Source organism: Sitophilus oryzae, unplaced genomic scaffold, assembly GCF_002938485.1.
Source record: "Sitophilus oryzae breed Bouriz unplaced genomic scaffold, Soryzae_2.0 scaffold_1307_pilon_pilon, whole genome shotgun sequence".
Classification (NCBI taxonomy): Eukaryota; Metazoa; Arthropoda; class Insecta; order Coleoptera; family Curculionidae; genus Sitophilus; species Sitophilus oryzae.
Window position 1 is genome coordinate 3788974 of NW_022145957.1, and position 26130 is coordinate 3815103.

General features: G+C 34.6%; 1 protein-coding gene across 1 annotated transcript in view; it reads right to left on the reverse strand.

Annotated features, from left to right (window-relative positions):
- LOC115874898 (guanylate cyclase 32E) overlaps window positions 1-26130 on the reverse strand; it is a 106946-nt gene that overhangs the window by 20462 nt on the left and 60354 nt on the right. Inside the window, exons 10-13 of the mRNA XM_030890198.1 lie at window positions 22100-22220; window positions 7081-7272; window positions 4503-4672; window positions 4067-4215 (exon numbers count right to left, since the gene is read on the reverse strand). Of these exons, the coding sequence (XP_030746058.1) occupies window positions 4067-4215; window positions 4503-4672; window positions 7081-7272; window positions 22100-22220 (632 nt within the window). The remainder of the gene's footprint in view (window positions 1-4066; window positions 4216-4502; window positions 4673-7080; window positions 7273-22099; window positions 22221-26130) is intronic.

The window sequence follows — 26130 nt, forward strand, 5'->3', positions numbered from 1 at the left end:
TTATTTAACAAAATTTAAAATATTTTCAATCTAATAAATAATTTAATGATGTAAATAAGAGGAAATTTCTCACATGGGTGGTCAAATTCTATAGTTTTCATTATATCAAACAGCCTCTGAATGTTTTCTTCAGTGCAAAACTCATCAAAATTTAATATAAATAATTTTTCCAGCCTGTAAATAAAATGAACAAATTTTTCCACTTTCATGATCAAAGGCTTTTAAATGGGTAAATAATTTCGAGTTATCCAGAGATTCGGATTCTTTTGCAAATTTTAGACAAATATCACATTGATGTATTTGAAGACCCTTTTTAATGATGTAGTCAAACATAATTAAAGGCATTTTGAGTTGAAAACATTTCTCAGAGGCTGTTTGATATAATGAAAACTATAAAATTTGACCACCCATGTGAGAAATTTCCTCTTATTTACATCATTAAATGATTTATTAGATTGAAAATATTTGATGTATTAAAGTTTACAAATAAAGATTTATATAGTCGAAAAAAGTCCGATAGAACCAATAGAAAGGTAACTATTTTGTCACATTTTTAATTAAATTTTGTTAAATAAATTAATTTTTTATACTATAAATATCTTTTTTTCCTTATAAATAAACACATTTGCATTCCATTTTAAATAAGATATACAAATTACCAAAACTTAGAAATAACAGTTCAAAAGTTCAACAAAAATCCTACACGCGTTTTTAAAAAGAAACATATAACCACGCATTACGTCATTCCAGCAAGCGAATACGACACAGCATAGGTTTCCGGACTAAACCACTGGTGTATTTGCACCACTCAATAGGCGTGTCGGGTTTGCCGAGCGGTTTCCGATGCAGTCGCTTTCTTTCGCATCTGTTATAGGTAATTTGTGGTATTGTTTTTACTTTTGCAACTAAATAGTCGGCCGACTAAAAATTACAGGTCTGCACGTAGGCTTGTTTTATCGAATTTCCCTCCACAGTATCCGTACTATTTAAAATCGTAAGTCAGGGAATTGAAAATGTCTTGTTTTTCAAATTAATATATTTTTTAGAAAATATGCGATAATTGTTTTGAGTAGTTTATTTTTTTAAATATGTAATTTTTCTTTATTGAGATTTAAAACAAAAATTCGAACCAGAAAACGAAAACTATTCTAACTAATGATATTATTTGACAATATGCTATTAGCTATGCAGAGGTTGTTAGAGGAAGTTTATCTAACACTGAGAGCTCGAATTGTCATCGGCATCGGAGTCGATTTGTGCTCCCATCATGCTCATTCTTAATCCTGCCTACACGTTTACGAACCGGCAACACTGTATCCCCCCTTTTATTTTGCGTCTCTCTCTGTCAACCGTCCAATTGTATTATTCTCTGTCGTATCCATTAAAATCCTATACACAGTAATTGAATGACCAGGACGGTATACTACATATAAACATTTATTATATTAGATAATAATATTGTTTAAAAAATGGACGATTACGATGGACTACTTAACTTTTAACAGAGATATTTCTAATAGGCATATTTCTAGATTTTCTAGGATCCACCAATTCGGTCAAAAGACATTTTATGTAGAATTCCGTAAGCTGTTTTTTAGTTTTTTTCCAAAAAACTTCATCTTTGAAAATAATTTCGTGTTTAATCCCCAAGAGTGTCCACACAGGAAACAACAGAGGGCCAGGGTCACTAAAAACATTGATTATCTCCAAAAAAAAAGATATTAATATTTCATAAATCTTGTTATCAATTTACAACAAGTAGGCTTTGGAGCATCACAAAACAAAAGCAAATGAATAATGGAATTGTCTTAACTAATAAAATGCTATTATATCGCAGCAGAAGTGTCTCAATTTTGTAATTTTTTTAAAACGTATATTTTAAAGGTAAAGGGTAAGTTTTTACTGTTTTTCTGCTCTTTCACATTTTAATAATATTTTCCCATATTTGTATTAGGGTCATTTTTGTTAAAATATATTTTTCAAAAAAAGCCTTTAAAATTTATGAACGATTTAAAAAAAAATGTAGAAATATCATATTTTTTATACATGTCATTCGCTTAGGTAGTCCTTACTCTTTTATGTCGAGCAAAATAAATCTGCCCCAAACTGCCACCCTGTGTGGTAGAGCATATTGTTTTGTTGGATGCACAGTCCGGCAACAGTGCGTCAGGCATCTGTAGCTTCTAGAATAAAAAACTTTTCTAAGTTTGCAAGTATGTACGAGGATGTATTTCAGGAAAATTTAACTTCTCTAGGGTGGCTCATAAAAGTGTGAGTGGACCGGGATGATTTTTTTAAATGGGACACTCCGTATATTGTTGCATTTTTGGCTTCCTTTCTGATCACTTTACATAATCCTAAGATAAGATGTAAATATATTTGGATAGTTTCAGAAATATTAATAAATAAATAAAAAATATATATTTTTCAATAAGTTACAAAGTAAGTTGATAAAATATTGCATTTTCAAAATAATTACAAATAAAATGAAGGTACAGCTCTTATCATATTTTTATGCAATTGTCTCAAAAGTCTTAAAAATCGATTTTTAAGAAAAAACTAGTTTTATAAAAAGTTCATTACTTTTGACTTTTGAGACACCCTGTATAACAATTTTTTTTACATATTATGATGCTTCTAGGCTCATACATTTTTTGGAAAATAGTTAAGGTGTGACTTTGACCTGAATCTGCGAAAATATGATTTTTTATGTGGGTTAATATTGTAACACCCTGTATAAACCATTTCCTATGCACTAATAATTGTTAATTTTTTCATATTTTGTATTGACTTTGTAATTTTAACACATATTGAATAATATCTACGAGCAAAATAATTTTTCCATAAAATATGGTCCACCGTTGGGATTTTGGGCGCCGTTGACCCTGGATTTATCGAGAGATTCGTAAGTGCAAGTAGTCGATGCAGCGTCTTCTGTTAGTTCAAAAGCTACCTCGTCTCTTCGGATTCCCCGTAGGTGTTTTAGTTTGTCTAGGGAAGGGCAGCCTTAAGTTGTACAGAGATTCCCTGTTTCATATGATTTATCGAGTTTCTCGCTTGTATAGGTGCAAATAAAAAATACGGTTTATATTTTAGTCGGGTACTATTTCATAAAACAAAAAATGGTAAAATTAAATATCATATTAACAGTCATACAGGATATTTTCTTAAGTTGCCTAGTTGCCAAGATATAAGGTATGCTTAAAAAAGCATACCTTATATCTTGGATTTTTATAGTAAACGAAAAAATGATTTTTTTCAAGTTTGTATCCCAATCTGTTATCCTTTTTTTAATTGAACCCTATTTGTATATATAGTTGCAGTATAAAAATATTCTACTATTCTGAAAATTCAAAACTCTTAAAAAACCTTTTTAAATTCATGATGCTTGATGAAAACAACAATTTATTAAAATCGCTCTGTAGCTTAGAAGCGAAGAGGCTATGACAAATGTAGTTATAGCGTTAATGTAGTTATAGCTCATCAATGAGAATCCCTTAAAACACATTAAAACAGGATAGACTTAAACATCGTATCTCATGATTATCACGTCATCTTGATTATCATCATTATCATATATACATCATCACATCATAGGTTCTGTAAGATGTGTTGAATTAATTAGAAAATTGATAAAAATCTTAGGAATATAATTACAAAATGAATTTATGCTCAGATAAGCCCTATAACCTCTTGCCCGGTGGCGTAGAGGTACAGGCTCTCGTCTACCAATCTCAAGATATGGGTTCGATTCCCACACCCGGCATTTCATCAGCCGACTATTTTTATTAAAATAAAAATAGTTTGGGTACCTAGGTCGACTCAGCCTTAAATGAGTACTTGGGATTCACAATCCTGAGGTAATAATAGGCGGTTGAAGCGTAGTGCTAGCCACATTACCTTCCTTGTATACCGAATGGCTCTAGTATAGCAAGCTGTACCTTGCTACTCCCAAGGCGTTAAACGCTATATACGGGAGCTATTATTATCATATTAAGCCATATAATTTTTATAAAACAATAGGGAAATATTTATTCAACAACCTTGGTAGGGGTAACAAACTTACCTTGGTAGCATACGGTAAAGTAGAGCATCTGTTTTCTTCTTCTCTTCGGTTAGCTGATTTGTACGTTCTTGCACTAAACCTTCTAAATTATATGCATATTTTTCCATTATTGATAACATATTGTCAAAAATGTTTGGCTTTAATCCAGCCTAAAAAATTTTCTTAATATAAAATAACGAAGAATATCTAATTACCATCAATCTTTTTTTTTCATATCTTAATAAAAAAAGTAAATATGTCTTACTAAATGTTTTAGCTTTAGATACTTGCATTTCATAATTAAATAATTTTAGAACTTTCGAATCATCTAAAATATTTTTTCTTCTAATTAATAAGTCTTTCTTCATATAAAATGATTAAAGGATACTATTTGTTGTAAATTGCGCGAAGAAAGTTTTGAATCGGATTCTTTTAGAAAGTATACAATTATACTGACCTGCATTTCTTTTAATCTCACTCTGACATATCGTATATCTGGCCGTTGTTCGGGATATTCATTCCAACAAGCTTTTAAGCAATTTATAATGTATTTTGGAACTCGCAAGCCTTCTAAAGAAGGCCTAAATGGTACATCTGGATTTTCTTTTACTACTTCCTTTATAATAGCTAAGACAAATAAATTAATACACATTAAATTTAGTAACGAGGTAATTCGTTAATTTATCTATAAGTACTATTATTAGAAAATATTTTCGTTAAGGATGGTCATTCCCCTCAAGTCCTCTCCTTCGCTTCGGCCATGGGTGGCACCGTTTGAAACTTTATTTCTGGATTGGCAAAGTAATCTCAAAATGATTAACATCAGTGGTGAATGAAGGAGCTCAAATTGAGGTTTTGGGATTATTTGCTGGAGAGCCCACCAGCTCCTTGCGAACATTAACACAATAGACACAGTAATATCACACGAGACTGTAAGAAAAACGCTGAAAATGCATACATTCCATCCAAATAAAATGCAGATACTTCAAGAACTCTATGAAAATGATTTTGATAGAAGAATAGAATTTTGTGAAATCATGAGTCGTCGAGTCAACGCCAAATCTAACATTCTGCCAAAATCTGTTTTTCCGATGAATGTTCATTATTTCTAAATGGAAATGTTAATAAACAAAATTGGCTATATTGGAGTGACGAAAACCCGGCCTCCAAGATCACCGGATTGAACACCCTAGACATCTTTCTTTGGGGACATCTTAAATCCATTGTTTATAAAACACAACCTACTGATATTGATGATCTTAAAAGGTGAATTACAGCAGAATGCCGGTCAATTCCCGGTGAAGTTTTCCGAAATGTTAGGTACGAGTTTGAAAACAGACTTTATTATTGTTTACAGGAAAATCGACAACATTTTGAACAACTTATAAGATAGAGCGTAAGTGGTGTAACCTAATCTTCTAATCATTTGCACTACAAGAAGATCCACTGCAATAATTTTTGTGTGAACACACACTAGCCTGAAAACCAAAATCTCAATGCAGGCATATTTAATTATCTCTGCAACTTTGAAACGCGATTATTCGGAAAACTCTGGGTCAAAAAGTAACAAAGTAGATACCACTGAAAAGAGAATTAAACGCCCTTTAAAACGATGTACCACTTGACCCCCATTCCTATTTAAGATTGTAAGGGTGGCTTCTACCCCTCCTAGGGGGTTGAAAGAAAAATGCTAAAAATATTAATTTAAAGTGTTCCCTTTACAAATAAAATTGACGTGTCTTTCCGATTTTTCATATTTTTAACTGCAAGAAAGATATGGGTGGGAAGTTTTAAAATTGATACAGTGTATATAAAATAAATTGCAGAAGTTTTTACCATATGCCACCATTTTGTTAAAATGAGCAAACTCTATAACTTTTTCCAGCTACAACTTATAAACATTTCTGCGTTCTAAATAAGTCATGTTCTTAAGGACAAAAATAGATGGCGACACATAATAGAATGGCAAAAAATGTCTATACCTATGTGGCGGATTCATCTCTCCAAAAAAATCCTTCGCCACTATTATCGCCGACGGAAAGAGTAACTTTCCGAAATGTTAAGCATTTTTTCTTTGTTAGGCAAATTTATATAACTGTAAACATAACTTCTGACAAGCAGTGTCCGTTTAGGTTTAACGCAGAAGTGTTTACAAAAAATAACTATTTTATTTTGTAGATATTCTTGCAGTGCAGTAGCGAAATACTCATAAAGGATTTTTTTGGAGGAATAGAATGGTAGAAGACGCAATCAGTAAACAAAATCTCTTAGAGTAACTCACTTCAAATGGATTTGAAAATTACATTAACCTAGTAAAAATTTATTTAAATAACAGACTCACAGGAGTCACAGAAAGCAATAGTAGCATAGATTCATATGGCCTACCACCCGGTGGTAACTTACCACCACTGCTATACATTCTTTATACCAACGATTTATGCGAACAAGTTTTAGATAATTTTTGTTACTTTCAAAAACGTCTGCCATGACCTTGGAAGCCCGTTAGTCGTCTGCTATTGATATTTTTTAAAAATAATGGTTGTATATTGTAAAATTTATAAACGGCTCTGTTATAAAATACTTTTAAAGTTGGTGAAATTTTGACACCTGGCGCACCTAAGAAACTCAAGGGTTCACCTGGCTGGGCGTCGCGAAACTCCATCTCATAGTTGGCAAGTATGAGACACTCATTGAACAAAATTTCAGGTTTTATAAATTACATATAGGTTTCCTGTCACTGGCTCTTAGACCAGTATGGAAATTTTTTTGAAAAAATATAAACGGGATTGGCCATTTTAGAACAAGCAAAAATTTTTATGAAGAGAGAATTTTTCTCAAAATGTCAATAATAAAAAACTTTTTTCTCTTCTAAAGACAATCCGGGGACATACTGTATAAGTTATCAGGGTCGTACTACGGTACAGTTTATTTTTATGTTAACTTCCCCTGTACACATAAAATTTATATAAATTAGTTTAATATTTAGAGATTTAGTTATTATTATTTTTTTATTAAAGTAAAATATAACCAACTACCTGTAGCTTCCATAGCAACATCTCCCCAGGGTCCAGATCGTCCAATAATTTCGTATAGAACTATTCCAAAGGAGTATACGTCTCCTTTTTGTGTTCCACGCTCTGGTGGAGATTGCATTCTTAGGAGTTCGGGTGCTCGCCACAGCATTCTTCTCATTTCTTTCAAAGCAAAATTAGGATCCTCTTGGCCACCTATATGTATAGAAATACAAATGTGTCAAAAATATTTCAAAAAGTTTAGCCGAATAATTTATCCTACTTTTAAACTCGTGTAAACCAAAGTCTGAGATTTCCAACACCCAACGGCTATCAATTAAACAGTTGCTTGATCTCAAATTTCCGTGGGATATAATTTCACTGTCGTGCAAATAAATCATTCCCTATAAGTATAAAAATAATAATGTAATATACGATTTTATATTTGAAGAATATTGAACACGAAAATAATATCTTGTTTACTTTTTAAAAACTTTTTCAGTTCGACTTAGTCGATAGTTGCTTGTGTTGTTGTGTGTGTGTTGCTGTGTTGTTGTTGCTGTATTGTGTTGTTGTGTGTAACTTTGTGCGACAGGTGCTTAGTGGTGTTATCAAGATGAACGGCGATTCGACTAGCTACGACTACATGGATTTCGATTGTAATATCAGCTGGGTTGAAGATCAAACTAAGAACGAGGAACCTGGACCGTCCGGATTGCAAAAGAAAATAATTAATAGATATTAAGTCCACGGATATGCGCTTCCGTGGACTTCCAACAAATATTCATAGAACAGGAAGTTCACTTGGCTTTTGTAGATCTTAAAAAGGCCTAAGATATAATACCCCGCCAAAAATTGTGGAAGGCTCTCGAACGGCTAGATGTCGATCTAGTAAAAATAATTAAAGAACTGTATAATAACAATATCTCACTCATAAAAGTAGGATATCGACTGTCTGAACCTATAATAACCAAAAAGGGTGTTAGACAGGGTTGCAGCCTCTCCCTTTTACTGTTCAATACCTATGTAGAAGTTGCACTGTAGTAATGGAAAAGACAATGTGAACCTATGGGCATTCCTATAGGCGCACAAAAATTATTTATATTAAATTTCGCTGACGACCAGGTGGTGCTTGCGCAGGATGCTTTTCACCTTGAATATATGATGAGAAGACTCTAAATACAATATGAGAAGTGGGTTCTACAAGTAGTCTTAAAAACAGAATATCTAGTAGCCAATAGTGAAGCGGCCTTTGAAGTTCTGATTACGGATGAAACTCAGGTCACACAGGTCGACAACTTTAAATATTTGGGTCAATCGTAACTAAACAGGACACTGGAGAGAACGAGATTAAACTCCACATTCAAACTGACAAAAGAATGGGGGGATGTTTGAATTCATTATGGTGCGATTAGTATCTCTTTCTTAGAACCAAAAAAAACGGCTGGGACAAATATTGGTTGAATCTGTGGTGTGCTATGGTTGTAAAGTATGGGCTCAAACAGCTGAAATGAAACGGAGACTTGCAGCAGTCGAAATGGACTATCTCAGAAGGATCTCAGAGATCAGACATCGAATTAATGCTCCAGAGGCAATTATAGATAGAGTAAAATCAGAGGTCTGAAGTGGTTTGGCCATCTATTAAGAATGCCGGAAGATCGATGACCAAAACGCCTCTTTCATTGGAGACCCCCACAAAGAAGAAGGGCGAGATAGACAAAGAAGGTCGTGGAATAACAAAATCAGACAAGCAATGGCATCCAGAGAGCTGGATGCATTTGATAGAGAGGTCTGACGAAGGCGAACGGGAAAGCAGCAGTAGCTGTATAGTTGATTAATAGACAACCACATCGACTGTCTGAACCTATAATAACCAAAAAAGGTCTTAGAAAGGGTTGCAGCCTCTCCCTTTTACTGTTCAATACCTATGTAGAAGTCGCGCTGGAAGAATGGAAAAGACAATGTGAGCCTATGGGCATTCCTATAGGCGCACAAAAATTATTTACATTAAATTTTGCTGACGACCAGGTGGTGCTTGCGCAGGATGCTTTTCACATTGAATATATGATGAGAAGACTCTAAATACAATATGAGAAGTGGGTTCTACAAGTAGTCTTAAAAAACAGAATATCTAGTAGCCAATAGTGAAGCGGCCTTTGAAGTTCTGATTACGGATGAAACTCAGGTCACACAGGTCGACAACTTTAAATATTTAGGGTCAATCGTAACTAAACAGCACACTGGAGAGAACGAGATTAAACTCCACATTCAAACTGGCAAAAGAATGGGGGGATGTTTGAATTCATTATGGTGGGATTAGTATCTCTTTCTTAGAACCAAAAAAAAAAGGCTGGGACAAATATTGGTTCAATATGTAGGGTGCTATGGTTGTCAAGTATGGGCTCTAACAGCTGAAATGAAACGGAGACTTGCAGCAGTCGAAATGGACTATCTCAGAAGGAACTCAGAGATCAGACATCGAATGAATGCTCCAGAGGCAATTATAGATAGAGTAAAATCAGAGGTCTGAAGTGGTTTGGCCATCTATTAAGAATGCCGGAAGATCGATGGCCAAAACGCCTCTTTCAAAAATACTTCAAAAAGTTTAGCCGAATAATTTTTCCTACTTTTAAACTCGTGTAAACCAAAGTCTAATATTTCCAACACCCAACGGCTATCAATTAAACATTTGCTTGATCTCAAATTTCCGTGGGATATAATTTAACTGTCGTGCAAATAAATCATTCCCTATAAGTATAAAAATAATAATGTAATATACGATTTTATATTTGAAGAATATTGAACATGGAAAAAATTTTTTGTTTACTTTTTAAAGACTTTTTCAGTTCGAGTTAGTCGATAGTTGCTTGTGTTGTTGTGTTGTTGTTGCTGTATTGTGTTGTTGTGTGTAACTTTATGCGACAGTCCTTAGTGGTGTTATCAAGATGAACGGCGATTCGACTAGCTACGACTACATGGATTTCGATTGTAATATCAGCTGGGTTGAAGATCAAACCAACAATGAAGAACCTGGACCGTCCGGATTGCAAAATAAAATAATTAATAGATTTAAGTCCACGGATATTTGTTTCCGTGGAGTTCCAACAAATATTCATAGAACAGAAAGTTCCCTTGGCTTTTGTAGATCTTAAAAAGGCCTAAGATACAATACCCCGTCAAAAATTGTGGAAGGCTCTCGAACGGCTATATGTCGATCTAGTAAAAATAATTAAAGAACTGTATAATAACAATATCTCACTCATAAAAGTAGGATATCGACTCTCTGAACCTATAATAACCAAAAAGGGTGTTAGACAGGGTTGCAGCCTCTCCCTTTTACTGTTCAATACCTATGTAGAAGTCGCGCTGGAAGAATGGAAAAGACAATGTGAGCCTATGTGCATTCCTATAGGCGCACAAAAATTATTTACATTAAATTTTGCTGGCGACCAGGTGGTGCTTGCGCAGTATGCTTTTCACCTTGAATATATGATGAGAAGACTCTAAATACAATATGAGAAGTGGGTTCTACAAGTAGTCTTAAAAAACAGAATATCTAGTAGCCAATAGTGAAGCGGCCTTTGAAGTTCTGATTACGGATGAAACTCAGGTCACACAGGTCGACAACTTTAAATATTTAGGGTCAATCGTAACTAAACAGCACACTGGAGAGAACGAGATTAAACTCCACATTCAAACTGGCAAAAGAATGGGGGGATGTTTGAATTCATTATGGTGGGATTAGTATCTCTTTCTTAGAACAAAAAAAAAAGGCTGGGACAAATATTGGTTAAATAAGTAGTGTGCTATGGTTGTCAAGTATGGGCTCTAACAGCTCAAATGAAACGGAGGCTTGCAGCAGACGAAATGGACTATTTCAGAAGGAACTCAGAGATCAGACATCGAATGAATGCTCCAGAGGCAATTATAGATAGAGTAAAATCAGAGGTCTGAAGTGGTTTGGCCATCTATTAAGAATGCCGGAAGATCGATGGCCAAAACGCCTCTTTCAAAAATACTTCAAAAAGTTTAGCCGAATAATTTTTCCTAATTTTAAACTCGTGTAAACCAAAGTCTGATATTTCCAACACCCAACGGCTATCAATTAAACATTTGCTTGATCTCAGATTTCCGTGGGATATAATTTCACTGTCGTGCAAATAAATCATTCCCTATAAGTATAAAAATAATAATCTAATATACGATTTTATATTTGAAGAATATTGAACATGAAAAAATTATCTTCTTTACTTTTTAAAAACTTTTTCAGTTCGAGTTAGTCGATAGTTGCTTGTGTTGTTGTGTGTGTGTTGTTGTTGCTGTATTGTGTTGTTGTGTGTAACTTTATGCGACAGTCTTTAGTGATGTTATCAAGATGAACGGCGATTCGACTAGCTACGACTACATGAATTTCGATTGTAATATCAGCTGGGTTGAAGATCAAACCAACAATGAAGAACCTGGACCGTCCGGATTGCAAAATAAAATAATCAATAGATATTAAGTCCACGGATATTTGTTTCCGTGGACTTCCAACAAATATTCATAGAACAGAAAGTTCACTTGGCTTTTGTAGATCTTAAAATGGCCTAAGATACATTACCCCGTCAAAAATTGTGGAAGGCTCTCGAACGGCTATATGTCGATCTAGTAAAAATAATTAAAGAACTGTATAATAACAATATCTCACTCATAAAAGTAGGATATCGACTCTCTGAATCTATAATAACCAAAAAGGGTGTTAGACAGGGTTGCAGCCTCTCCCTTTTACTGTTCAATACCTATGTAGAAATCGCGCTGGAAGAATGGAAGCAATGCGGTATTATAAAATATTAAAAAAAAAAAATTTAAAAATTATTTACATTAAATTTTAATTTAAAAAAAATCCAAAGTTTCATGCGCTTGGGAAAACACTTGCTTGAATATATACAATCCTAGCAACAGCTTACGTTGGTCAGTTTGGTATTCATAGAGAAAGCCTAATATTTCCCTTATAAAATAATCTCTAATTCTCGCAAATCTTGAAGTATAATTAGTGGACAAGTTAAAAGTTTGATAACTTTTTCTACTGATTGAAAATTTCAACCACTAATTTTGATGTTCTGATTTCTAACCACAAATTCTCTTGACGGAAGGTAATCAAAGGCCAAAATGACATTTCCCGCAAATTTTGAAGTATAATTAGTGGAAAAGTCAAAAGTTTATTAACTTTTTCTACTAATTGAAAATGACTACCACTAATTTAGACGTTCTGAATACTTACATTGAAATTAAAGGAACAAACTTCTATGCGAGTTGAAACGTTGAAACCACTAATTTATTCCACTAAATGCGAGGTTCTTGAATGAAGCTTTATCGTGAATAATTCTATAGGTACAGAGGCCGTGTTTTGAGCTAAATCTATTTGAAATACTTGTAATACTGTTTATAAAATATTTGTTTGACACTTTGGCAATTACTATGGCCATAATACAAAATGCAAAGCATGATCGCCTAAATAAATTCTGATGATGCCTAACATGCAATAAGTGTCTATAGTATATACAGTGTGTCAATTTTAAAACTTCCCACCCTTAATATCTTTTTTGCAGTTAAAAATATAAAAGATCGGAAAGACACGTCAATTTTATTTGTAAGGGGGACACTTTAAATAATAAATAATATTTTTAGCCTTTTTCTTTTAACACCCCTAGGAAGGGGAGATGTCACCCTGACAATCTTAAATGGGAACGGGGGTCATCGTTTTAAAAGGCGTTTAATTATCTTTTCAGTGGTATCCTACTTTGTTGCTTTTTGTCTAGTGGTTTCGGAATAATCAGGTTTCAAAATTGCAGAAAAAATTAAACATGCCTGCATTGAGATTTTGGTTTTCAGTCTAGTGTTTACACAAACATTATTGCAATGGATCTCCTTATAGTACAAATGATTAGAAGATCACATTACACCACTTACGCCCCATCTTATATTTTTCAGAATGTTGTCCATTTTCCTGTTAACAATAATAAAGTGTGTTTTCAAACTCCTCCCTAACATTTCGGAAAACTTCACCGGGAATTGACCGGCATTCTGCTTCAATTCGCCTTTTAAGATCATCAATATCAGTAGGTTGTGTTCTATAAACATTGGATTTAAGATGTCCCCAAAGAAAGAAATCTAAGGGTGATAAATCCGGTGATCTTGGAAGCCATTCAATTGGCCCCCCTCTGCCAATCCATGTACCCGGAAGTCTCTCGTTTAACCACTGTCGGATCGGAAGAAAATAATGAGGTGGAGCCACCGTTCTGCTGGAATGTTAACAAATCCTCCTGTATAACTGATTAGAGGTTGCCACTCTTTCGAATTTAAGAAAAGAAACGTTAATGTTTATGATGTTTTCTGTTTATTAGTATTTCGACCCCCCTAGAAAAATATAATCGCTACGTCCATGTTTTGTACTACAAGGAGATCCATTGCAATATTTTTTATAAACACTAGCGTGAAAACCATAATCTCAATGCAGGCATGTTTAATTGTTTCTGCAACTTTGAAACGCATGTTTGAAATTCGGAAACCTCTGGACAAAAAGCAACAAAGTAGGATACCACTGAAAAGAGAATTAAACGTCCTTTAAAACGATGTGCCACTTGACCCCCATTCCCATTTAAAATTGTAAGGGTGACATCTACCCCTCCTAGGAGGTTAACAGAAAAGGGCTAAAAATATTAATTTAAAGTGCCCCCCTTACAAATAAAATTGACGTGTCTTTCCGATTTTTCATATTTTTAACTGCAAGAAAGATACTAAGGGTGGGAAGTTTTTAAATTGACACACTGTATTTTTAGGTACTGTCGTACAAAAAAAAAAGTTTCGTGATTGTATGTATGATTTTTTCTCAACGTTTAAGTACATGTAATATTCGGAACTGCAAACGTTATTTTGGTTTTATTTGAAGTCCTTAAGATCAACCATCTGTCTTATTCCGACTTTAAGTTTTAAACAAACATCCGCAACAAAACCACCTTTTTTGTTCTCTCTTCAGCAAGGATTAAAAACGATGCAATAGAAAAGCTTCTCTCTGCAACTAGCAATTTCTTTACAAAAACGTAATTACCATCGGGCAAAGACGAGCTAGAGAGTACCTAAAAGGCCGTAGGGCCGGTTTCGCGGCACCTCGCCGATTTTCGCCGTAGATATCTTTCATAATTTTCGGGTACCTGCGAAAAAAAGGGTCTCCAACGAGAGGACTAGACCTTTCTGGGAACCAAGCGGTGCGAAAAGATGCCGCTGCCTAGATTAGAATTGGACCGACTCGGCGAGGCTGTGTACGACTTAAAGAAGAACTATCGCGTATTGTGTTTGGGCTCGTAGATTTTAGACAAGCTCAGGCTTGCGGAAAATGTCTTTAAAGATGTGCAAACTGATTGCAAAAACAAGCTTTCATATAAAAAGTCCAATACTATTTTTATATTGATGCCTTATAGAGACGGATGGCATTACACGCCATTTTTTGTTAAAAATAAACATTTTGCAAACTTATGTATTCCCTCCTAACACTCCTAAAACAACCAGTTGCTTAACAGTATATTACACACCGAGGAGGGAAGTGTTTCATTACTGTCGAGAGTAGTGACGCTCGTAGCGAATATTTCCATTCGAATTTTGCAGGAAATTTCAGAAATTTCCGAAATATTCGGTCCTAAAATCGCGAATATTCGCAAAAATCAGAATTTTGCAAGAAATTTGGTTTAGTAAAAATTTAACGAAAGTATGCCTATTCTAAAAGCAGAAGAAAAAGAATGCTTCTCCGCCGTACAAAATAGAAAAGGTATGGCTCTTAAACCAATGCATTTTGCCGCGAATTTCTTGGACCCCTGTTTCCTGGAAGAGCATCTTAACAATGAAAAACACATGGCTTATGGAATTTATCAACATATCAACAATATCACCAACAAACATCCTCAGTTTGTCAATAATAAAGAAGCCATTTTTACATATGTAACAAATTATAGCCGAGAAATAAGAAAAACCGAGTGAGGGAAATGGAAGAAATGTAGATAATTTGACACTTTCAAATTTTTTAAAAGTCAGTAATGTCAGTATTACATATATGTGGTTGTATATAAAATAAATAAATAATCCCCTTTGCTGCATTTATTTGTTACAAAAAGTAATATGGTTGTTTCCTGCTTGTCCAAAATTAGACGTCGAAAATCTAGTCTGCCAAAATGTTAATGAACGACTTCCAGAGAATCAGGAATAGGAGAATAGTGACGGAACGCTAATTAGTATTTTTGTGCCGCCAAAGACGCTTTATTTTTGAGTCGGGTTGACTTAACGACGCTGACAACAGACGCAGACGGAAAAAAGTGGACCCATTATGACGACCGCTTTTCTTAAATAAATAGTTTTAAGCGCATATATAAATAGGAGAACGTTACACATTTTTCTGGTATTTCACATTTATGTCGGGGTATCACAAATCTATATCAGGCGCGTCTCAAAAGTGGCTCACCCCTATAACTTTTTTTATTTCTTCAGATAAAAAAAACGAGATTTGGTATGTTACTATATGACATAAATTAGGATTGATTGACGTTTTCAATTGTTTTCAGTCACTTCATTTTTCACCGGAAATGACTACAATTTTTTATTTTTAAATAGCGTTCTTGGTATTTTTTTTAATTTATTCGATAGAAAATGACACTCTGAATAGAATGACATATCATATGTCAACTTTTGACATTCTCACTTAAAAAATTGTATTTTAAACTTCAATCTGAAGTGTCATGGCTGTGTTAAACACTAATTTTTAATGAAGGAGCCATGGAAAAATAGATTTAAAAAACTTGATGTTTAAATCAAAACAAAGTCCAAACCACTGTTAAAAGAATTCCAGCCATCATCAGCACCTTAAAAATAGACAAATAATAAAACTTTTGATCATCTAATGTTTTTCGTGTCTTGTCCTGACCAGTTAAAAAATGCCTAAATCGTATTTTTAATGATATCTCAATTTTTTCAAATGGAACGAGAGTGGATCGTTAGCATATTTGGAAAAAGTATTTTTTTACGAATAATTTGATACCACACACTTGGTATTTCGAGTCAAAATGTCGTTATGAACCGCATGTTACAATTTTAAATAAACCATAGCAAAAATGTCAAAACATCATTCAGTCATTCTATTCAGAATGTCATTTTCTATCGAATGGAGTAAACAAATACCGAAGGTGCCATTTAAAAATCAAAAGTCGTAGTCATTTCCGGTGAAACAGAAAGTGACCGAAAACAATTGAATACGTGAATCAATCCTAATTTATGTTATATAGTAACATATTAAATCTCGTTTTTTTATCTGCAAAAATAAGAGTTATAGATAAGCCACTTTTGAAACGCACCCGGTATAAATAGTAAAAAGAGTCTTTTATTTAAAATCAAAGTATGAAGTATGGAGCAACCAACAATATTGATTAGTTATTGAAATAGTTAGCATTCCTGTGTTAGAGAATTTTAGGATTAGTGATTGGCACTGATGCTGAAACAAATTATTCTTGTAATATACACTTACCCAATAATTAAATTAGGTTCAAAATGCTAGAATAAAATTTCCCAAACGAACTGTTTACCACAAGGATCAGATAAATCGATACACAAATAGCGGAACAAAATTTAAATCTGTAACTATTCTTTGGATACAAACGATTTTCGGATTAAAGGTTAACAAACAATAAGACTATATAAACATCTTCAGTGTTACATTTGGAGCGTGGGAACGTATATTAAAATTCCATTTAAATCCTCAAGAGACCGAATTTCATGTTGATTTTAAGGACATATTCTGAATAAAAGTAATCTTGTTTGTATTTTAATTATATGCACATAACTTCGCGTTCCCCATCAAAGAAAACGGATTTTAATGTTTTGTAGTGATTTTTGATGTATTATTTTGTACTTATTTCAATACATAATTGTTGGAGAAAAATATACGAGTTAAAGCAGTGGCTTTGATGATTGTGCACTCATGATTGAATCGTATAGTGTTGTATGTATTTACTTTATTAATTATAAAGACTTGTTGCATATTAGATTAACCTTCAATAAAGTGAATACCTACATTACTTATGCAAACGAAAAATTACCGTGTCTTTATTGAATATTACTATCGAGTGTTTACTGTAGTTATTTACTTATAAGTGGAATAACGCAAAATAGTGTTAGAAGCTCAGCTATTGAATTTTTGTGGTGGTATTAATAAGTAATATTGTCATGAAACAGTCACATTGAAATTGTCAATTGTTTTACTGTATGACTTTAAATTTAAAGTGTTCCATTTTGGATTTATTTAGATTATGTTCTTTGTTTACATTTTGATATTTTTGCAATTTTAGTATATTCTCAACGATATTTTCTGTGTTTTCTTGACTATTTCTTAATTATAGTTCGTGTTTTTCTAATTCATTAAAGTTTGAAGGTTGTCTTTTTATAAACGATCATTCTTTTTTGGAATTATTAAGGTTCGTTTTATAATATAGCACATTTCTTTAAACCAAATTTCCTTTCACGAACCCGTTTTTAACTGATGACACAAACTTAACAAAATGAACCATTTGGTACAGATTTTCATTGTACCATAGCCCGACCAGGTGAAAGAAAAAGAGACGCCACGACCAGGTGTTCGGAGAAATTGAGCCTTTTTGAAAGAAATTCAGCTGAAATAGTACAAGACACTCTCTCTGCTTTCGTTATTGTTGTACCTAGTTGCGAGTACCTGCCCCGCGATACGCCTTCCAGAGCAAGCGGGTGAAAGTAGGGATGAAACGGTGTTTACTTCGATATCAAGTACTTATGGTATCGATACTTTTAGACCAGGTAATTTATAAAGTCTCTTGATAACCAAAGTTCGAGGTTAGTGGGCGTATGAATTGCTTGTGTTGTTGTGTGTGTGTTGCTGTGTTGTTGTTGCTGTATTGTGTTGTTGTGTGTAACTTTATGCGACAGTCCTTAGTGGTGTTATCAAGATGAACGGCGATTCGACTAGCTACGAATACATGGATTTCGATTGTAATATCAGCTGGGTTGAAGATCAAACCAACAATGAAGAACCTGGACCGTCTGATTGCAAATAAAATAATTAATAGATATTAAGTCCACGGATATTTGTTTCCGTGGACTTCCAACAAATATTCATAGAACAGAAAGTTCACTTGGCTTTTGTAGATCTTAATAAGGCCTAAGATACAATACCCCGTCAAAAATTGTGGAAGGCTCTCGAACGGCTATATGTCGATCTAGTAAAAATAATTAAAGAACTGTATAATAATATCTCACTCATAAAAGTAGGATATCGACTGACTGAACCTATAATAACCAAAAAGGGTCTTAGACAGGGTTGGAGCCTCTCCCTTTTACTGTTAGGATATCGACTGTCTGAACCTATAATAACCAAAAAGGGTCTTAGACAGGGTTGCAGCCTCTCCCTTTTACTGTTCAATACCTATGTAGAAGTCGCGCTGGAAGAATGGAAAAGACAATGTGAGCCTATGTGCATTCCTATAGGCACTAAAAATTATTTGTAAATTTTGCGGCAACCAGGTGGTGCTTGCGCAAGATGCTTTTCACCTTGAATATATGATGAGAAGACTCTAAATACAATATGAGAAGTGGGTTCTACAAGTAGTCTTAAAAAACAGAATATCTAGTAGCCAATAGTGAAGCGGCCTTTGAAGTTCTGATTACGGATGAAACTCGGGTCACACAGGTCGACAACTTTAAATATTTAGGGTCAATCGTAACTAAACAGCACACTGGAGAGAACGAGATTAAACTCCACATTCAAACTGGCAAAAGAATGGGGGGATATTTGAATTCATTATGGTGGGATTAGTATCTCTTTCTTGGAAAACAAAAAGAAAGGCTGGGACAAATATTGGTTGAATCTGTGGTGTGCTATGGTTGTGAAGTATGAGCTCTAACAGCTGAAATAAAACGGAGACTTGTAGCAGTCGAAATGGACTATCTCAGAAGGATCTCAGAGATCAGACATCGAATGAATGCTCCAGAGGCAATTAGAAATAGAGTAAAATCAGAGGTCTGAAGTGGTTTGGCCATCTATTAAGAATGCCGGAAGATCGATGGCCAAAACGCCTCTTTCAAAAATACTTCAAAAAGTTTAGCCGAATAATTTATCCTACTTTTAAACTCGTGTAAACCAAAGTCTGATATTTCCAACACCCAACGGCTATCAATTAAACAGTTGCTTGATCTCAAATTTTCGTGTGATATAATTTCACTATCGTGCAAATAAATCATTCCCTATAAGTATAAAAATAATAATGTAATATACGATTTTATATTTGAAGAATATTGAACATGAAAAAAATATCTTGTTTACTTTTTAAAAACTTTTTCAGTTTGACTTGGTCGATAGTTGCTTGTGCTGTTGTGTGTGTGTTGCTGTGTTGTTGTTGCTGTATTGTGTTGTTATGTGTAACTTTGTGCGACAGTGCTTAGTGGTGTTATCAAGATGAACGGCGATTCGACTAGCTACGACTACATGGATTTCGATTGTAATATCAGCTGGGTTAAAGATCAAACCAACAATGAAGAACCTGGACCGTCCGGATTGCAAAATAAAATAATTAATAGATATTAAGTCCACGGATATTTGTTTCCGTGGACTTCCAACAAATATTCATAGAACAGAAAGTTCACTTGGTTTTTGTAGATCTTAAAAAGGCCTAAGATACAATACCCCGTCAAAAATTGTGGAAGGCTCTCGAACGGCTATATGTCGATCTAGTAAAGAAAAGAACTGTATAATAACAATATCTCACTCATAAAAGTAGGATATCGACTCTCTGAACCTATAATAACAAAAAGGTCTTAGACAGGGTTGCAGCCTCTCCCTTTTACTGTTCAATACCTATGTAGAAGTCGCGCTAGAAGAATGGAAAAGACAATGTGAGTCTATGGGCATTCCTATAGGTGCACAAAAATTATTTACATTAAATTTTGCTGGCGACCAGGTGGTGCTTGCGCAGGATGCTTTTCACCTTGAATATATGATGAGAAGACTCTAAATACAATATGAGAAGTGGGTTCTACAATTAGTCTTAAAAAACAGAATATCGAGTAGCCAATAGTGAAGCGGCCTTTGAAGTTCTGATTACGGATGAAACTCAGGTCACACAGGTCAACAACTTTAAATATTTAGGGTCAATCGTAACTAAACAGCACACTGGAGAGAACGAGATTAAACTCCACATTCAAACTGGCAAAAGAATGGGGGGATGTTTGAATTCATTATGGTGGGATTAGTATCTCTTTCTTAGAACCAAAAAAAAAAGGCTGGGACAAATATTGGTTGAATCTGTAGTGTGCTATGTTTGTGAAGTATGGGCTCTAACAGCTGAAATGAAACGGAGACTTGCAGCAGTCGAAATGGACTATCTCAAAAGGAACTCAGAGATCAGACATCGAATGAATGCTCCAGAGGCAATTATAGATAGAGTAAAATCAGAGGTCTGAAGTGGTTTGGCCATCTATTAAGAATGCCAGAAGATCGATGGCCAAAACGCCTCTTTCAAAAATACTTCAAAAAGTTTAGCCGAATAATTTTTCCTACTTTTAAACTCGTGTAAACCAAAGTCTGATATTTCCAACACCCAACGGCTATCAATTAAACATCTGCTTGATCTCAAATTTCCGTGGGATATAATTTCACTGTCGTGCAAATAAATCATTCCCTATAAATATAAAAATAATAATGTAATATACGATTTTATATTTGAAGAATATTGAACATGAAAAAAATATTTTGTTTACTTTTTAAAAACTTTTTCAGTTCGAGTTAGTCGATATTTGCTTGTATTGTTGTGTGTGTGTTGCTGTGTTGTTGTTGCTGTATTGCGTTGTTGTGTGTAACTTTATGCGACAGTCCTTAGTGGTGTTATCAAGATGAACGGCGATTCGACTAGCTACGACTACATGGATTTCGATTGTAATATCAGCTGGGTTGAAGATCAAACCAACGATGAAGAACCTGGACCGTCCGGATTGCAAAATAAAATAATTAATAGATATTAAGTCCACGGATATATTTATTTCCGTGGAGTTCCAACAAATATTCATAGAACAGAAAGTTCACTTGGTTTTTGTAGTTCTTAAAAAGGCCTAAGATACAATACCCCGTCAAAAATTGTGGAAGGCTCTCGAACGGCTATATGTCGATCGAGTAAAAATAATTAAAGAACTGTATAATAACAATATCTCACTCATAAAAGTAGGATATCGACTCTCTGAACCTATAATAACAAAAAGGTCTTAGACAGGGTTGCAGCCTCTCCCTTTTACTGTTCAATACCTATGTAGAAGTCGCGCTGGAACAATGGAAAAGACAATGTGAGCCTGTGTGCATTCCTATAGGCGCACAAACATTATTTACATTAAATTTTGCTGACAACCAGGTGGTGCTTGCGCAAGATGCTTTTCACCTTGAATATATGATGAGAAGGCTCTAAATACAATATGAGAAGAGGGTTCTACAAGTAGTCTTAAAAAAACAGAATATCTAGTAGCCAATAGTGAAGCGGCCTTTGAAGTTCTGATTACGGATGAAACTCGGGTCACACAGGTCGACACCTTTAAATATTTAGGGTCAATCGTAACTAAATAGCACACTGGAGAAAACGAGATTAAACTCCACTTTCAAACTGGCAAAAGAATGGGGGGATGTTTGAATTCATTATGGTGGGATTAGTATCTCTTTCTTAAAACCAAAAAGAAAGGCTGGGACAAATATTGGTTGAATCTGTGGTGTGCTATGGTTGTGAAGTATGAGCTCTAACAGCTGAAATAAAACGGAGACTTGTAGCAGTCGAAATGGACTATCTCAGAAGGATCTCAGAGATCAGACATCGAATGAATGCTCCAGAGGCAATTAGAGATAGAGTAAAATCAGAGGTCTGAAGTGGTTTGGCCATCTATTAAGAATGCCGGAAGATCGATGGCCAAAACGCCTCTTTCAAAAATACTTCAAAAAGTTTAGCCGAATAATTTATCCTACTTTTAAACTCGTGTAAACCAAAGTCTGATATTTCCAACACCCAACGGCTATCAATTAAACAGTTGCTTGATCTCAAATTTCCGTGTGATATAATTTCACTATCGTGCAAATAAATCATTCCCTATAAGTATAAAAATAATAATGTAATATACGATTTTATATTTGAAGAATATTGAACATGAAAAAAATATCTTGTTTACTTTTTAAAAACTTTTTCAGTTTGACTTGGTCGATAGTTGCTTGTGTTGTGTGTGTGTTGCTGTGTTGTTGTTGCTGTATTGTGTTGTTGTGTGTAACTTTATGTGACAGTTTTTAGTGATGTTATCAAGATGAACGGCGATTCGACTAGCTACGACTACATGGATTTCGATTGTAATATCAGCTGGGTTGAAGATCAAACCAACGACGAAGAACCTGGACCGTCCGGATTGCAAAATAAAATAATTAATAGATATTAAGTCCACGGATATATTTATTTCCGTGGAGTTCCAACAAATATTCATAGAACAGAAAGTTCACTTGGTTTTTGTAGATCTTAAAAAGGCCTAAGATACAATACCACGTCAAAAATTGTGGAAGGCTTTCGAACGGCTATATGTGGATCTAGTAAAAATAATTAAAGAACTGTATAATAACAATATCTCACTCATAAAAGTAGGATATCGCCTCTCTGAACCTATAATAACCAAAAAGGGTCTTAGACAGGGTTGCAGCCTCTCCCTTTTACTGTTCAATACCTATGTAGAAGTCGCGCTAGAAGAATGGAAAAGACAATGTGAGTCTATGGGCATTCCTATAGGTGCACAAAAATTATTTACATTAAATTTTGCTGGCGACCAGGTGGTGCTTGCGCAGGATGCTTTTCACCTTGAATATATGATGAGAAGACTCTAAATATAATATGAGAAGTGGGTTCTACAAGTAGTCTTAAAAAACAGAATATCTAGTAGCCAATAGTGAAGCGGCCTTTGAAGTTCTGATTACGGATGAAACTCAGGTCACACAGGTCGACAACTTTAAATATTTAGGGTCAATCGTAACTAAACAGCACACTGGAGAGAACGAGATTAAACTCCACATTCAAACTGGCAAAAGAATGGGGGGATGTTTGAATTCATTATGGTGGGATTAGTATATCTTTCTTAAAACCAAAAAGAAAGGCTGGGACAAATATTGGTTGAATCTGTGGTGTGCTATGGTTGTCAAGTATGGGCTCTAACAGCTGAAATAAAACGGAGACTTGCAGCAGTCGAAATGGACTATCTCAGAAGGAACTCAGAGATCAGACATCGAATGAATGCTCCAGAGGCAATTATAGATAGAGTAAAATCAGAGGTCTGAAATGGTTTGGCCATCTATTAAGAATGCCGGAAGATCGATGGCCAAAACGCCTCTTTCAAAAATACTTCAAAAAGTTTAGCCGAATAATTTTTCCTACTATTAAACTCGTGTAAACCAAAGTCTGATATTTCCAACACCCAACGGCTATCAATTAAACATTTGCTTGATCTCAAATTTCCGTGGGATATAATTTCACTGTCGTGCAAATAAATCATTCCCTATAAGTATAAAAATAATAATGTAATATACGATTTTATATTTGAAGAATATTGAACATGAAAAAAATATTTTGTTTACTTTTTAAAAACTTTTTTCAGTTCGAGTTAGTCGATAGTTGCTTGTGTTGTTGTGTGTGTGTTGCTGTGTTGTTGTTGCTGTATTGTGTTGTTGTGTGTAACTTTATGCGACAGTCCTTAGTGGTGTTATCAAGATGAACAGCGATTCGACTAGCTACGACTACATGGATTTCGATTGTAATATCAGCTGGGTTGAAGATCAAACCAACAATGAAGAAGCTGGACCTTCCGGATTGCAAAATAAAATAATTAATATATATTAAGTCCACGGATATTTGTTTCCGTGGACTTCCAACAAATATTCATAGAACAGAAAGTTCACTTGGCTTTTGTAGATCTTAAAAAGGCCTAAGATACAATACCCCGTCAAAAATTGTGGAAGGCTCTCGAACGGCTATATGTCGATCTAGTAAAAATAATTAAAGAACTGTATAATAACAATATCTCACTCATAAAAGTAGGATATCGAATCTCTGAACCTATAATAACAAAAAGGTCTTAGACAGGGTTGCAGCCTCTCCCTTTTACTGTTCAATACCTATGTAGAAGTCGCGCTGGAAGAATGGAAAAGACAATGTGAGCCTATGTGCATTCCTATAGGCGCACAAAAATTATTTACATTAAATTTTGCTGACAACCAGGTGGTGCTTGCGCAAGATGCTTTTCACCTTGAATATATGATGAGAAGGCTCTAAATACAATATGAGAAGAGGGTTCTACAAGTAGTCTTAAAAAACAGAATATCTAGTAGCCAATAGTGAAGCGGCCTTTGAAGTTCTGATTACGGATGAAACTCGGGTCACACAGGTCGACACCTTTAAATATTTAGGGTCAATCGTAACTAAATAGCACACTGGAGAAAACGAGATTAAACTCCACTTTCAAACTGGCAAAAGAATGGGGGGATGTTTGAATTCATTATGGTGGGATTAGTAACTCTTTCTTAAAACCAAAAAGAAAGGCTGGGACAAATATTGGTTGAATCTGTGGTGTGCTATGGTTGTGAAGTATGAGCTCTAACAGCTGAAATAAAACGGAGACTTGTAGCAGTCGAAATGGACTATCTCAGAAGGATCTCAGAGATCAGACGTCGAATGAATGCTCCAGAGGCAATTAGAGATAGAGTAAAATCAGAGGTCTGAAGTGGTTTGGCCATCTATTAAGAATGCCGGAAAATCGATGGCCAAAACGCCTCTTTCAAAAATACTTCAAAAAGTTTAGCCGAATAATTTTTCCTACTTTTAATCTCGTGTAAACCAAAGTCTGATATTTCCAACACCCAACGGCTATCAATTAAACATTTGCTTGATCTCAAATTTCCGTGGGATATAATTTCACTGTCGTGCAAATAAATCATTCCCTATAAGTATAAAAATAATAATGTAATATACGATTTTATATTTGAAGAATATTGAACATGAAAAAAATATTTTGTTTACTTTTTAAAAACTTTTTCAGTTCGAGTTAGTCGATAGTTGCTTGTGTTGTTGTGTGTGTGTTGCTGTGTTGTTGTTGCTGTATTGTGTTGTTGTGTGTAACTTTATGCGACAGTCCTTAGTGGTGTTATCAAGATGAACGGCGATTCGACTAGCTACGACTACATGGATTTCGATTGTAATATCAGCTGGGTTGAAGATCAAACCAACAATGAAGAACCTGGACCGTCCGGATTGCAAAATAAAATAATTAATAGATATTAAGTCCACGGATATTTGTTTCCGTGGACTTCCAACAAATATTCATAGAACAGAAAGTTCACTTGGCTTTTGTAGATCTTAAAAAGGCCTAAGATACAATACCCCGTCAAAAATTGTGGAAGGCTCTCGAACGGCTATATCTCGATCTAGTAAAAATAATTAAAGAACTGTATAATAACAATATCCAACTCATAAAAGTAGGATATCGACTCTCTGAACCTATAATAACCAAACAGGTCTTAGACAGGATTGCAGCCTCTCCCTTTTACTGTTCAATACCTATGTAGAAGTCGCGCTGGAAGAATGGAAAAGACAATTTGAGCCTATGTGCATTTCTATAGGTGCACAAAAATTATTTACATTAAATTTTGCTGACAACCAGGTGGTGCTTGCGCCAGATGCTTTTCACCTTGAATATATGATGAGAAGACTCTAAATACAATATGAGAAGTGGGTTCTACAAGTAGTCTTAAAAAACAGAATATCTAGTAGCCAATAGTGAAGCGGCCTTTGAAGTTCTGATTACGGATGAAACTCGGGTCACACAGGTCGACAACTTTAAATATTTAGGGTCAATCGTAACTAAACAGCACACTGGAGAGAACGAGATTAAACTCCACATTCAAACTGGCAAAAGAATGGGGGGATGTTTGAATTCATTATGGTGGGATTAGTATCTCTTCCTTAAAACCAAAAA